This window comes from Mustela putorius, unplaced genomic scaffold (assembly GCF_011764305.1).
Source record: "Mustela putorius furo isolate JIRA1106 unplaced genomic scaffold, ASM1176430v1.1 tig00000095_pilon_pilon_pilon, whole genome shotgun sequence".
Lineage (NCBI taxonomy): Eukaryota > Metazoa > Chordata > Mammalia > Carnivora > Mustelidae > Mustela > Mustela putorius.
Window position 1 is genome coordinate 38738016 of NW_025421280.1, and position 13876 is coordinate 38751891.

Genomic DNA, 13876 nt, shown 5'->3' on the forward strand with positions numbered 1-13876 from the left:
GGCTGGCCGGAGGGAAGCCCCCGCTGTGGCCCTCCCCCGTGGGGGTCCAGGGCTGGCTGTCACTGGAAGGGAGCTTCGAAAGCCCCTTCTCACAGACCCACCCCTGCTGGCCGCATCTCAGCCTGAAGGAGGGGTTCGTCCGGGATATTGATGCACAAGGGACACTCCGTTCCATCGCCTGACCTCTGTCTGTGCTCCAGGCCTCCTGGAGCAAGGAGGTGGGGGTGGGGTCGTGGTAAGAAGACAGGAGAAGGTGCGCGAGTCGCTCCCAGACTTGGGGCCTTCTCCGTCACCTGTTAGAGTCTGACCCACCCTCTCCCTTGCCGTGGTGCACTCGGAAGTGCCTGGAAGCCTGGCTTCGTCCAAAGCTCCCCACCTGAACCGTAACTTGCTCACCACGGGACGGCAGACGGAGAGGATTTGCAGAGAAATAACTTCTCTGGTCCTTGCGGTGTCCTGGAGGGAAGACAGTCCGGAGCCCTGGACCTTCCAGAAACCCAAGGGCTGGGGCCACACGGCCCAGTGAGGCGGGAGGAGGGGGGGAAGGGCGCCGTGCCCACATGCTCTTTCCTCCTAGAGGGAATGCAGGTGCCTCCGCCCGACCCAGGCGACGTCCTGAGCCCGGAGAAGAGCCTCCAGGCGCTGGCCGCCCTCCGCCACGCCAAATGGTTCCAGGTTAGGGATGGGGGCTCTGCCCTGTTGCTCAGGGGAGTGGGCTCGGCATACAACCAGGAAGGGCAGCCATCTGTACGGCATGCCCCCGGCTGGCCGGCCAGCCTGTGTCCCCCTGCCCAGCATGAACCGACACTCGTGTCAGGAACGTGGCCAGAGAGCTCGCTGCTCGGGGCTGGGGCTGCCACGGCCCCTGATCCACCCAATGGCAGCTACTGGGGGCTCCGATGGGGCCTGTTGGGTTGGCGTGGGGTCTCTTGGGGAAAGGACTCGGCTCCCAGCTGCCTCGCTGGAGGCCAGCCAGTCTGTGCCGCCCCCTCCCCACCACCGGAGTCCCTCCTGGGCCTGGCTCATAGCCCTGAGCAGCCACCCTTGTGCCCGGGGCCCCATACACGTGATTCCCTGACCCGACGCTGTACTTCTTTTCCCAAAGGCTCGCGCCAGCGTCCTGCAGCCGTGCGTGATTGTGCTCAGGGTCCTCCGTGACCTCTGCCGGCGTGTGCCCGCCTGGGGGGCCCTGCCGCACTGGGTAAGGCACCAACGCGGGCCTCGTTTAGCCCGAGACACATGCCCCCCGCTTCCCACGGCTGGGCTGTCCAAGTGCCTGAGCAGCGGCTCCTAGTGCCCCCCTCCCAGCCTCCACTCCCTGCCCCGTGTGCATCGGGGACAGGGTCTTGACACCACCCCCTTACGGACACAAGGTCCGTGCTGACACCGAGAGGAGTGGTTTCCCTCTAAGTCTAGAAGCGCCCCCAAGACCCTGTGTGTCCCTGCAGGACCCCTCCAGGCAGGGCGGCTCCCTGGGGCGGGGGGCACGCCAGAGCAGCTCGCGGGGTCATTGGGATCCCCAGCTAAATGCACGAGGGTCCCAGAGAACGGTTCTTTTAACCCTTGGGATGCTGGCCCACGGTGTTTGCGTGCCTGGGATTAGCTGAGGAGTTGGAGATGTGGAGAGCCAGGTCATTTGTGCTCAGCCAGGCCCCAGGGAGGGGAGGCTCCAAGGGTCCCCCTTTGTTGCAGAAATTCAAGGGGGAGTGGCCCTGAGGGAAGGAGCTCGGGGTCCCCTGGAGACCCTGCCCAGCCCATCATTGCTGCTCTCCCTCCGGTTCAGCTCTCCCCGAGAGCTCTCCCCCAAGTCACGGTGTCTCTGCTGTCCCCACACTGCCCAGGCCATGGAGCTGCTGGCGGAGAAGGCTCTGAGCAGTGCGTCGGGGCCCCTCAGTCCTGGGGACGGCATGAGGCGTGTCCTGGAGTGTGTGGCCTCAGGGACACTCCTGGAAGGTCAGTCCCCCTGCCGGGGAGCCCAGAGCACGAGAGCGCACTCGGGAGCCCCGTTCAAGGCAGACAGGAGGACGGGTGGACAGACCCATAGGCTCCAGGGGAGGCACGTGGATGCACCCACGGAGGAGGGCGGGGCGCGGGCTGGGGCAGGAGAGGGGCCCGCCCTGGGGCAGCACGGCCCTGGTTCTCGGGGGGCCCTCCTGTCCTTTCTGGAGCGCCCCGGGAATCTTGGCGAAGGAAACGGCCAGGGTAACACGGATAACGGGCTGTAGGCAGGGGTGTTTACGCCATGTATTTTCCACCGCCAAGGGGAGACCCCACACCGCCCCGTAGTTGAGATGTTCGATGCAGAAAGGGAGTTCCCGGGTTGTTCCAGTGACGCAGGATGGTAGCAGGCTAAGAGAGTGGAAGCGAAGCAGTGACCCGTCCGTGTGGTCACACAGTGTCAGGACCCGTCCGTGTGGTCACACAGTGTCAGGGGCGCAGGGACCCGCGGTTGCCGCGGCCTCTCACGGGCTGCTCTCTCCTGTGCTCTTCCCACCGCCCCTCGCCAAGACGGGCCTGGGCTCCAGGATCCCTGCGAGAGAGACCAGAGGGACACCCTCGGGGCCATGACACGGCAGCAGCGCGAGGACCTCACGGCCAGTGCCCAGGTGGGACAGCAGCCCTGGCGACTCCACAGGAGTGGGTGCGGGGAGGTGGCCCCCTGTCCCCGCCCCTGCAGAGTTGGGCAGCCTGTGGGTAACACGACTGCTCCTGGGGGCAGGGGAGCCCAGCTCAGGGCCGCGCACCCATGCCGCACTGGCTCGGACTTTTCCCCGGTGCCCCCCAAGGCCCTCCTGCCCGTGCTGTGCCACCACCCAGCCGTGGCCTCCAGCGTGACTGGCCCCGCCAGCCCTGAGCGCCTGGTTGTGGGTTCCCTTTTGTTGGTGGGGGTGTTAGCTCTCCCAGCGGCCCGGAATCCATAGCGGGCCTGGCGCTCACGGCGCGCCCCAGACTGGAAGCACCAGGTTGCTTGGGATCTGATTGGGATCTGAGGCGAACGGGAGATGCAGGGTTTGGGGTCGCCGTAGAGGGGCAGGCAGGGGCTGATGCCCCGAGGGGTGACCTGGCAGTGTCCTGCCTTCCGCTGACCCCAGCGAAGCCCCCTACCTCTCTTCTGCGGTCGTGGGAAGCGCCCAGAGCCCAGGCGGCGTTGCGGGGTGCCAAGGGGTGGGGGGTGCTGACCCGCTGTCTGCCCCCAGCACGCCCTGCGCTTGCTGGCGTTCCGGCAGATCCACGCGGTCCTGGGCATGGAGCCTCTGCCACCCCCCAGAAGCCGGCCGGGGCCGCGTTTCCGCAAGAGGCTGCGGGAGGCGAGTGCGGTCCCCGAGGGTGACGTCCAGAGGAAGCAGGGCCGGCCGGGCGAAGAGGAGCCCGCGTGAGCAGCCTCAGCCCTGCGCGTGAGTCCCTGGATTCATCCTGACGTTGGACCGTCATGTCTTCTCCATGGGTTTCTTTAAAAACACTTGTGTTTCAGTCCTCAGTGAAACCCTGTTACCAGGGCGTGAGAGCCACGGGGCCGCCCCCTCCCCACCCCACGGCCCCTGCCTGTGTGGGTTTCCGAAGTGTTTCCCTTGGATCCCGCACTGTTCATGCCCTTGAAATCCTGCCGAAGGGCCTTCTTGGCTGGGGAGGCAGGCCAGGGAGAGCAGGGGGCTGGGGGCCCACCCTGAGGGCACAGCCGGGCCCCCAGCCTAGGGACCCCCCCCAGCTGCCAGAGGTCTGCAGGGCCTGAGCTGGGTGGTGTCTCTCCCGCTCTTGGACCCTCAGGGAGGATGCTGGAGCCCAGCGGTGGTGAGGGCGCGGGCTGGGCGCTCCCCTCGCCCCCCAGAGATGTCCGTGACCCACAGCCCGCCCTGACCCCGTGCCGACGAGCGCCTTCGAACACCGCTGTCTGCCGCTTTGCATTCAGGCCTGGGCTCTGCCCTCGTTCCCACTCGGGTGCGGCCGATGCAGGCCCAGGGCTGGGCCTGGTGGGCGTGGGGGCGCCCCCAGCCTCCGCCCCGATGCGGCCAGACTCCCTCTCTGCCGCGGCGTTTTGCCCAGCTGCCCTGGGACCCTGAAGGAGAAAAGCCCATCTGGGCTCCATCGATCCCTTCGGTTCCATATCTGTGTTTAGGGGATGGCGGGAGCGTGGCTCCGCGTCTCATGTGCTGCTGGAGCCGCCCGAGAGCTCGCAGGGCCCGGGGTAAATAAATCGTGTCTGTTGGCGTGGACTGTGCGCTCTTCCCTTGGGGTGCAGGTGCCCCTGCGGGCCCTCCCGCCACTCCCTCAGGGCTCCGGGCAGGGAGCCCGCCTCGCTCTCTGGGCCTCGGGCCACAGGTGTGAGCAGCGAGGAGAAGGCCGAGGAGCTGGGCTGCCCGGAGGCTGCACCCCGACATGTGGGTCCCTCGGGCCCTCCCCACACCAGTGTGCCCTGGGGACCCCACCCGAGAAGCAGTCATCTCGCAAGTGCCCCATGGCTGCTCAAGGAACCCATTTTGGCCTGGTCCCAGAAATGAACAGTGGGCCCCTGAGTGGGAAGGTGGGGGGCCTGGAGGGCTTCCCGGAGGAGGAGGTGGTGGTTTAGCTGAATTGGGGTTGGGGGCTTTCCACCTGCAGGGCCCCTATGGAGGGTTCCTTGGAGTTTTCCCAAATGCTCATTGTGAACCTCAGGAGGGAGGGGGCGGTTCACACGGGGAGCTCTGGTCCCAGGCTGAGCCGACAGCTTCAAGCCCCCGAGGCCTCCCCAGGCAATGGCACAGGCGACAGCGCAGAGAGCCGAGAGGAGGAGGCATGGGGAGTGACACGTGTCAGAGCATGGGCTGGTGCACAGACCAGCGCTGAGAGACGCCAGGACCCCCTTCTCAGAGCCGGGCTGGGGACTGTCAGCGCCTCGTGCTGGCGAAGCCCAGCCTTGTACTATCCGGCCGTTATCTGCTGCAAGCCGGAAGCAGCCAGTCCCTGTCTAACCACTGCTATCTCCTGGGGAGGGCGGGCCGCTCGCCTCTGCCTCTGGAGCCCTGGGCCTCCTTCCTGGGCGGAGGGCCCCGGCCCCCCTGCCTCCTGTGGGCACTCTGACAACACCTAGGAGCTGTCCTGCCCGCAGCCACGGATGGGGCACAGGGGAGGGTCCCGACCGTCTTCACTTCCTGCGGCAGAGCTTCACCGCACCCACCCCCCTGCCTCTGTCCATGGCTCTGCCATTCAACCAGCTCCCCAGGCTCACCACCACCACTGGGGAGTCCTCCCGGGTTCCTCTGTGCCCCACTTCCGCCTGCCATCATGGTGACCCATCTGCTGCTTCATTCCTCTGGCAGTAGGAGCTCAGGATAAAACCCCAAATCCCGACAAAGCCCCACAAAAGCTCATCTGCCACCCTCTTCCTCCGTAACTCCGCTTCAGACTCACCAGCCCCTGCTGTCCTCAGACCAGCCAAACCTGTTCTCACCCCCGGGCCTTTGCACATGCTGTTCCCACTACCTGGTAAGCTCTTCCCTGACCTATATGGCCAGCAACGCCTTCCTTCCCTTGGGTCTCAGCCCAGACGTGGCCTCCTCACAGACTCCTTGAGCACCTCACCCTGTCACGTAACCACATTCGTCATCTGCTCACCACACACCACTGGTTGGGGTCCATGGTCCATGCGTTCCCTGCCTTCCCCCACGGATGGGAACTCTGTGGGCAGGGAACGCATCCACTTCACTCACTGTGGTATCCCCGGGTCTAGAACCTACCGAGTACATAGTAGTCACCCAATAAATGTGTTAACTGCTTGAAGCCGCGCTCTGACACCCAGAGAGGAGTCTCACTGTCCGAGGAGCGTGCCTCCCGCCTGAGAGGACGCTGTTTGTTGCCATCTTATCCCAGGAAACCGTTGTCATGGTTTGGGCGAGAGGCTTCAGCGAAGGCAGGGGCAAGAGGAGGAAGGGGCGGGAGGGTGGCTTGGCCCCCGGGGCGAGGACTTGGCGGCCGCGACCATCCCACCTGCTCCGCCACCGTGGAAAGCCGCGCATCCCCCGCTGCTATGACCCGCACGCGGATCCCAGCAGGGGCAGCTCTGGGAAACCCCGTAACCCACCGTTCGCTGGTCCCCACCCCTGGCTCCTGGGGAAGACAGTATCTTCACCACCGAGTGGTCTAAAACCAACCCTGTTGACAGGGAGTTAAATCTTTCCCCCCCTAGCAACTCCAAAAAAATAAAAATAAAAATCAAGCAGTTGGTTAGCGAAGCCTTGGGTCCAGATGGATGAAGCGTCTGGGGGAACGGAGCTCCCTGCAAGCCCGAGGAGGGGTCGCTTCTGATCTTCCCTCTCCAGCCGGGCCCCCGCCGGCGGAGGACCCCGGAGCGAGCCGCCCCGCGCAGGCGGGCAGGAGACAGGGAGACCTCGGGCTGCGGGCCGCGGGCCGGAGCCCGGTTGCTAGGAGACGGTGAGTGTGGGAGCGGTGACGCGGCCGCGTGGGCGGGGCTGCAGCCGGGCCTGGCGGGCCGCGCCAGACGGAACCCGCGGGCACACCTGCCACCCCGCTCATAGGGCAGCCGGGAAAGCCCCCGCGTCCTGGTCTGAAACCCCCCGGTGGCCGAGGCAGCGTCTCCGCAGGCTTGGCCGCTCGGGCTGCCCTGGGGTGGGGTGGGGGGGCGCCTCCGAGGGCTCCCTGGACTCCTGTGGCTTGGCTGCCCCGGAGACTTGCCGAGAGGACCAGCCGGAGGACGCGGGTCTCTCCTGCGGTGGAGAAGGCGGCCTGGGCGGGGGTGAGGAGCGAGCCAGTGCCCCGTTTGTCCGGCCAGAAAGAAAGCTCTGGGAACTACGAAGGTATTTACAGCTCGATGTCACCGCAGCGGTGTCCCCGCAGGCCACAGGGCGCACGTGCCCCACGTGCCCGTCAGCAGGTGGATGGACACACTGGACAGTCCACCCAGACTCTGGAAGAAAGGAGGGACCCTGACCCCTGCCACGACGCAGAGGGACCCCCGAGGACACGGGGCTCAGCGAGAGGAGTCAGACCCAGAAGGACCCGTCCCTCCCGCAGGTCCCCACTCCCAGGAGGGCCCCAGAGGAGTCGCGTCCACACAGACAGGAGAGGGTGGGAGCGGGGGCTGGGGCAGGGGTGGGGCGGTCTGCGCTTCACTGGACGGAGTCTCCACGTGGGGGACGGAAAGTTCCGGAAGAGGACGGCGGGGGTGGCCGTGCAGCAGCGCGCCCGAGCTCTCCGCCGCTGAGCCGCGCGCTTGCACCGTACGACGGTAAAGACGCTGAGTTTTACGTCGGCTTTTGCAGCCGAGAGCTCGAGTGCGCTGGGTTTTCCATTACGCAGAAGGCCAGGCTTCAGGACGACGGCAGAGGAGTGACCCGGACCAGCCCGAACACCCGGTGTTTCCTTCCTTCCGGTGTCTCCCGCGCTCTCGGGTGCGGAGCGGCTCTCGGTACCGCGGATTCCCGCTGGCTTCTCCTTGACCCTGTCACAACGCGGGTTTCTCGGGGGGTTTCAGTGCGCTCAGATGCTTTGTCCGATGTAATACTTCTGCAGACCTTACCACGTAATTTTTACAATCGTGGCAATGACTGCATAACATAAAACTGCTTCATTTCACAGTGTACAACGCAGTGGTTTTTGGCGCTTTTGCAGAGGAGTGCAAGCATCACCACCATCTCATTCCAGAACATTCTGTCACCCAAAAAGAAGAGAACCCCCATCACCCCCATCAGTAGTCACGCTCCCCTCCCCAGCACCCTTCCCGTAGGTGGAGGAGCCTGCTCTAGGCGCGTCGCACGCGTGGACTCCCACCCCGTGTGGCCATCTGTGTCTGGTTCCCTCGCTGTGCATCGTGGGCTCGTGGTCCGTCCCCAGGGCAGCGCGTGGGGGCCTCGCTCCTGTCCGCACCTGGTATTCCGTGTGTGGCGGCCACATCTTGTCAGCCCCTCATCGGCTGATGGACCCTTTCGGTTGTTTGCACTATTTTGGCTACTACGATGGGATGTAATTTTTAAAAAAAGATTTTACTTATTTATTTGAGAGAGAGATGGAAAGGAAGCACGAGCGGGAGGAGCAGAGGGGAAGCAGCTTCCTGCCGAGCAGGGAGCCTGATGCGGGACTTGGTCCCAGGACCCTGGGATCATGACCTGAGCCCAAGGCAGACGCTTCAGGGACAGAGCCACCCCGACGTCCTGGAAGAGAAGTAATTTTTGACAGATGCGTAGTATTCCATAAAAGGACAGTACCCGAATCTTAGCTACCCCCTACTGGTGGACACTTAGACTGTTGTCAGATTATAAACGACAGCACGACGAACACGTTCTTGTACAGTTGGGATTCTGTCTCTCCCATAGATATCCCAAAACGGAACTTCTTGATCAAAGGGCAGGATCGCTGAAGGCATCTGAAACTCCGTGGGCAACATTACGTTCCCCCAGAGCATTGCCGGTCTCCCTCTGGTTAAATGAAGGAGCCCTGTTCTCCGCCCCCAAGCCGGGACTGTGCGTTCTCATTTCCAAAATATCTTCTTCGCATGGACTGAAGTGTAGCAGTTTGGTTTCCTTCTGTGATGTCTTCCCGTCCCACGGCCCTTCTCCTGTCTTCTCGATTACGCAACACGTGTTTACGGAGCATCTGTCATGCGCCATGGACTGCCACTCACGTGGCTTCCGCAGATTTACCCGTGAGAGTGTGGATGCGTGTCCCGTGGCCAGTCAGCAAGCACTTGGTGCCTTCCCTGGGAGGACCCAAAGAACCAGAAGCTGTCACTTCCTGCATGAGGGTGACTCCAGTGTCAGTGTGGTCCTTGAACATGTGAGCTGTGGGTTGGGGGGCAGGGGTCAGGATAGCTCACTTCGCCTCCCGAGCCTCTGTAAAGCTTAATCAAAACCAGCAGTACCAGCCTTGCAGAGCTAGGGGAGGACTCAGTAGTAAAATGCCGTTTTGCACACTTGCTGCCCAGAAAGCTTCCGCCTCTGGGACGCAGGTGTGGGGGAGGACCGGTGGAAAGGTGGAAACCAGCGATCGAGATGGAAGTCGCGCATTGGAACCGTGACCCCTTTAGCTTTCAGAGCAGTTTGCTGGTGTTTGTGACTCCCGAGACCAGTGTCCCATACTCAACCCAGAGTGAAGCCACCCTAAGGGCAGGGCGTCTCCTACCACCTTTGCAGCACGTGCCTCATAAATTCTAGCTAGTGAGAGACTAACACACAAAAAGAGGAGAAAAAAGTAACTTGTTGGAGGAAGGAGACAGAACAGAAGGAAGCAGCCCTTCTGCAGGTTATCCTTGGAGAGCTTGTAGAAGACACCGTGGACGGGAAACAGCTCTACATTTGGATTTCGAAAAAAGAACATTCCAGGGGTGCCCAGCTGGCTCAGTTGGAGGACCGTGTGACTCTGGATCTCGGGGAGGGGAGTTCAAACCCCACGTTGGGTGTGGAGATGACTTAAAGCAAAGAAAGAAGGAAGGAAAAAGAACATTCCAAGAACTAGAAAAAGCCCTTGGAAGTTAAAAACCTGATAGTCGAGATGGAAATGTTGGCAGAAGATGAAAGAAAAAAGGCAGGAAGCCCAATATATGACAGAGGAGAGACTCCAAAGTGGGAGAAATCACCAGGGACGTCATTTAAGAAAGTTTGCTAGGAATGGAAGACACGACAACGCCCACTAACTGCCCAGCACTAAAAGTAACAACAACAACAAAAAATCCAACCCCCCACACCAAAACCACACTTTGAAAGTGCAGGATGTGGTGAAGGAGATTCTACAAGTGTCCAAAGAGAGAGGAACAATGTGACAAGCAGACAATGAGGAAACAGGGTAGCCTCGGGTTGTTCAACTGCCCAAGACTGAAAGCCACCACCAGCACAGTGTCCTCAGCCAGAGCACCAGTCACACGGGAGCGTGGAGGGAAAATACCTTCTCTGGCAATGCCTAGAGGTGCACCTTCCCAAAACGAGGGCACAAACCAAGAAACACAGAGATCTGGACCCCAGAGACAGGAGCGACCCCCTAGGAGCCCCCAAGTGCTGAAACAGTGAAGGGCCAGGGGTATAGCCGGGCTGCAGCTGGCCCCGAGTGGAGAAGTTCATTCTGCTGGAAAGCCTGGGGGAGAGAGTGACATAGACACACAAAACAAAGGCAATTACTAACTTCAGGAAAATAACAAAGCCAGCCCTAGAAAACAAAAGTGTTCTGTAGTGTTTATTGATCTGCTGCGAACAGTTTACCTGAGACTCTGCTATGTGCCAGGCTCCAGAGACAAATGACTGACCAAGTCAGAGACCGTCCTTGCCCTTGCTCATGGAACATATGTTTTGTCAAGGCGGCCAACGCCAGTCGGTAGGGCAATCCACAGGAATGAGTAAGACGGGGTCGCAGGCAGTGGTGTGGGCTCAGATGGCAGGGGGTCGTGATGGGTGGTCAGTAAGGGTCTCTTGGAGGAGCCGGTGAGTGGAGAAGGGCCCATCAGACCATGTCTCCAGTTGCAGAATGAGCAATGCAGTGATTTTCCTCGAAAGAGCGGAATGTTCCTCCACCGAATCCCCAAGTCCCTGGCAGGGAGCAGAAAGCTAAAATTAAAGATGTACTAATTGGGGCAGTCTGATCAGGCCATGTGCTCCAGCAGAAGATCTGCTGGGGGCCCAGCAGCTCAGCTGTTCCCACATCTGGCTGCCACTGGCCTGCCTCATCTGCTCTCTAGAAAACTCCTTGGGGGTCTGTTATATATACGTAACATCTTGCTGGGCAGCATGTGGGCTGTGGAGCCTGACAGACCTAGGTTAAAACTGAAGGTTGCCACTTCCTGTGTCCTGGGGTGGGAGGAGCCACAGAACCCTCTGGGCCTCAGTTTTCACATCTGTGAAATGGGTACACTGACAGTGTTTCTTTCCCTTCACACGTGTCAGTCACTGCTCATTACCCCCACCCTTCCCCAATATTCACTGGCTTAAAAAAATACGTTCCAAGCATCTCCTGTGTGCCAGGAACGAAGGCCACAGCAATGAATGACACGGTCCCAAATCCCCACCCCTGGAGAGCTGATGTTCTAGCGAGGATGCAGCCAGTAAACGAGAAAAAGAAGTAAAACATGTGGTCAGTTAGACCATCGTAGCTCTCCAGAGCTATAGGGGGAGGGGATAGGAAGTGTCAGCAGGTTGAAATATTCTAGGGTGCTGGGATATTGGGTAGGTCTGGGGAAGTATCCCAAGCAGAAGGCACAACTGATGCAAAGGCCCTGAGGTAGGAACATGCCTGGGAGCTTTGAGGATGCTTCCTTGACCCCTGCTGTAAAGACTACATTTCCCAGCTTCCCCTGCTACTAAATTTGGCCATGTGGCTAAATTCTACCCAATGAAATGAGGCAAAGGTGTCACATGCATCTTCCAGGAAGAGTCCTTAAAGGGACTCTTCTCCCAGCTTCCTGCTTCCCATTGGCTGGAATGCAGATGGGAGGGCTGGAGCTCGAGCAGCCATCCTTGCTCAAGAGACGAACGTTCCTGTGCTGAGAAAGGCAGAGCAGCAAGACGTCAGGAGCCTTGGTTCCTGACACTGCCCAGGAGTGCATGCCTCAGAGATTAATTTCTATCTAATTCAAGCCTCTAGCACTTGGGGTCTTCCGTCCCTGTGCAGCCCATCCTACTGTCTGATATGTGAAGTACATTGTTACACGACTCCTTCTGTTCTTTGCCTGCGTTGAGTGAGTCCACACGCCTGATCAACAGCCCCAGCCAGCTGTGTGACCACAGACTAGTTGCTTCGCCTCTCGGGAACTCAGCCGCTCTAATCCTAAAACGAGAGGATTGGCTCCCACCAGACTGCCCGGAGTTAGGGGAAGGGGGTGTCCTACACGCCAGAACGGCCAACCTAGACAAAGAAAGGATGGGAAGAGCAGTGAGATTTGAATAAACAAGCACTGGCATTCGGGAGGGAAAGGAAGGGGGTCCCTCTGGGTTCTTCTGTTGCACGGGATGGAAAACGGCACTGGCAGACCCCGTGGAGGGAAAGCAGGTTTGTCGGCTCTTGGAAGGGGACACCCAGGAGATACTGCTTCCTAGCTGGGTTCAGGGTGCCCTAATCTGACTCACGAATCCGTCTTAGTCTGTTTATTTCATCCTCCCACATGTGGACCCATTTTCAGTATTAGGAATCTTTTTGTTTACGAGTGGCAGAAACCCCTTCGGAAGCAACCAGAAAGCAACGAGTGGCTTCCAGCGCTAGTCATAGTGTGAGCTCGAGGCACGGCTACTGCATGCAAGGGTTTGGATTCTTCCTGCAGGATTCTGTTCCTGCTTTCTTGTTGGGGGGGGGGTGGTTTAGGTTTGAAGCCAAGGCCAGGAAGGAGTTCTTGAGACGTCATTGGTGCAAAAAGGTGGTTTTATTAAAGCCCTGGGACAGGACCCCAGGGCAGAAAGAGCCGCCCTCTGGGGCCATGAGGAGGGACCCATTATATATTTTCAAGTTGGGAAGGGGTCAGGGGATAGTGTAGGCCTCCCAGGTATTTTGGAAACGAGGCTCCGGGATCCCGAGGGTGTAGCTATTGTGGGGAGGGTCGTTCATTACCATTTAGTAAATCCTGAGCCACGAAAACCTTCAAATGTATATCGGTGGGTCTCGGGGGATGCTTGCCAACTTATATCTTGGGGGATAGAGATAAAAGAAGTTTCCAAAAGAATTTTTGTATGTTAGAGTAGGCTTATAGGGTCCTGGGGGTTGGGCTAGGATTGACTTTTTTGCCCTTGGCCAAGTGTCAACCTCAAGGCCATTGAGTCCCTAGAGGAATGTCACTCTGCCTCTTTCAAGGACTTGTCAAGGGGCTATAGGTAGTAAGGAAACGTAATAATTTTTCTTCTGATTTGTTTTCCACGTCACTGGGCCTGGCCTCCTTCCCAGGCAGGCTGATGGGCTCGGTCACCCAGACCCGGTCCACAGCCCTCACACAGACACAGGAGAGCTGGTGTCTCCAGCGAGGCATCTCTGTGGGGCGTGGGAGCAGGGTCTGGCTCTGAGAAAGGTGCGGGCACCCAAGAAGGCTCCGTAACAGTGGTGCCGTTTGCGGTGCGCACGGGCGCTGGAGATGCCCGCTGGACAAGGTGGGAGAGCCTTCCCGGCAGAAGGGACAGCCGGGCCCCAAAGCATGCACATTCCTGCAGCGGAGAGTTGCCAGACCGCTGCGTGCTTTGTGGGAGCAGAATGAGATGAGGCCGGGGAAGCTGGCAGCCGAACCGGAAGAGCTCGGGGCGCCGGGCCGAGCGTTTCAGGCTGCAGGGAGCTCTGGAAGGATTTAGAGCTGGGGAGGGCCTCGGTCACATTTTCACCCTTAGGCACGCAGGGGAAGGTGAGTGGTCGCAGGGAGAAAAAGCGGAGGCAGCTGGGGAAGCAGGGGAGGCCTTCTGGGTTCCCAGCCTGCACCAGGCGGGTGGCCTGGGGCATCCGAGAATTTCTGGAGTCAAGTGGACAGGGTAGAAGTCTGGAGGCTGAGGAGCCCGGGACTGGGTCCTCCTGGAGTCCTGTCTGACGGTGTGGCTACCAGCTGGCTTCAGGCTCGTAGAAGGAAGGGGTTAGTCCCCCCAACTCCTGGGAGGAGGAGGAGAAACGGGGGTTGCCACCTCTGGGATCTGCAATACCCATTTAGTCTTTGAGATTCCCAGTGGCTAATGCTTTTCATTTTTTTAAAAAATGATGATATTCATTAGATTTTTATGTAATGAGTTTACAAAGAATCACAGATATTGCTATCACTTAATTATTATTTAAGATTTTATTTATTTATTTGACACAGAGAGAGAGATCACAAGCAGGCAGAGAGGCAGGCTGAGAGAGAGGGGGAAGCAGGCTCCCTGCTGAGCAGAGACACCCCCCCCCCCGTGCGGGGCTCGATCCCAGGACCCTGAGATCATGACCCTAGCCAAAGGCAGAGGCTCAACCT

General features: G+C 60.0%; 1 protein-coding gene and 1 long non-coding RNA gene across 3 annotated transcripts in view; one reads left to right on the forward strand and one right to left on the reverse strand.

Annotated features, from left to right (window-relative positions):
* ZFR2 (zinc finger RNA binding protein 2) overlaps positions 1-4211 on the forward strand; it is a 36378-nt gene extending 32167 nt beyond the window's left edge. The window contains exons 15-20 of one of the 2 annotated variants that reach the window (XM_045086580.1): positions 578-675; positions 1106-1201; positions 1842-1953; positions 2509-2606; positions 3198-3395; positions 3766-4211. In XM_045086580.1, coding sequence (XP_044942515.1) covers positions 578-675; positions 1106-1201; positions 1842-1953; positions 2509-2606; positions 3198-3377 — 584 coding nt within the window. In that variant the 3' untranslated portion in view covers positions 3378-3395; positions 3766-4211. Of the gene's footprint in view, positions 1-577; positions 676-1105; positions 1202-1841; positions 1954-2508; positions 2607-3197 lie in introns of both variants that reach the window. The other variant, XM_045086576.1, reaches the window with a different exon arrangement.
* Positions 2213-6378, reverse strand: LOC123393725. The gene is made up of 2 exons (XR_006608529.1): positions 5712-6378; positions 2213-2530 (listed from the first exon to the last, which is right to left on the reverse strand). It is a non-coding gene; the product is annotated as an uncharacterized LOC123393725 (long non-coding RNA).
* Positions 6379-13876: the final 7498 nt, after the last annotated feature.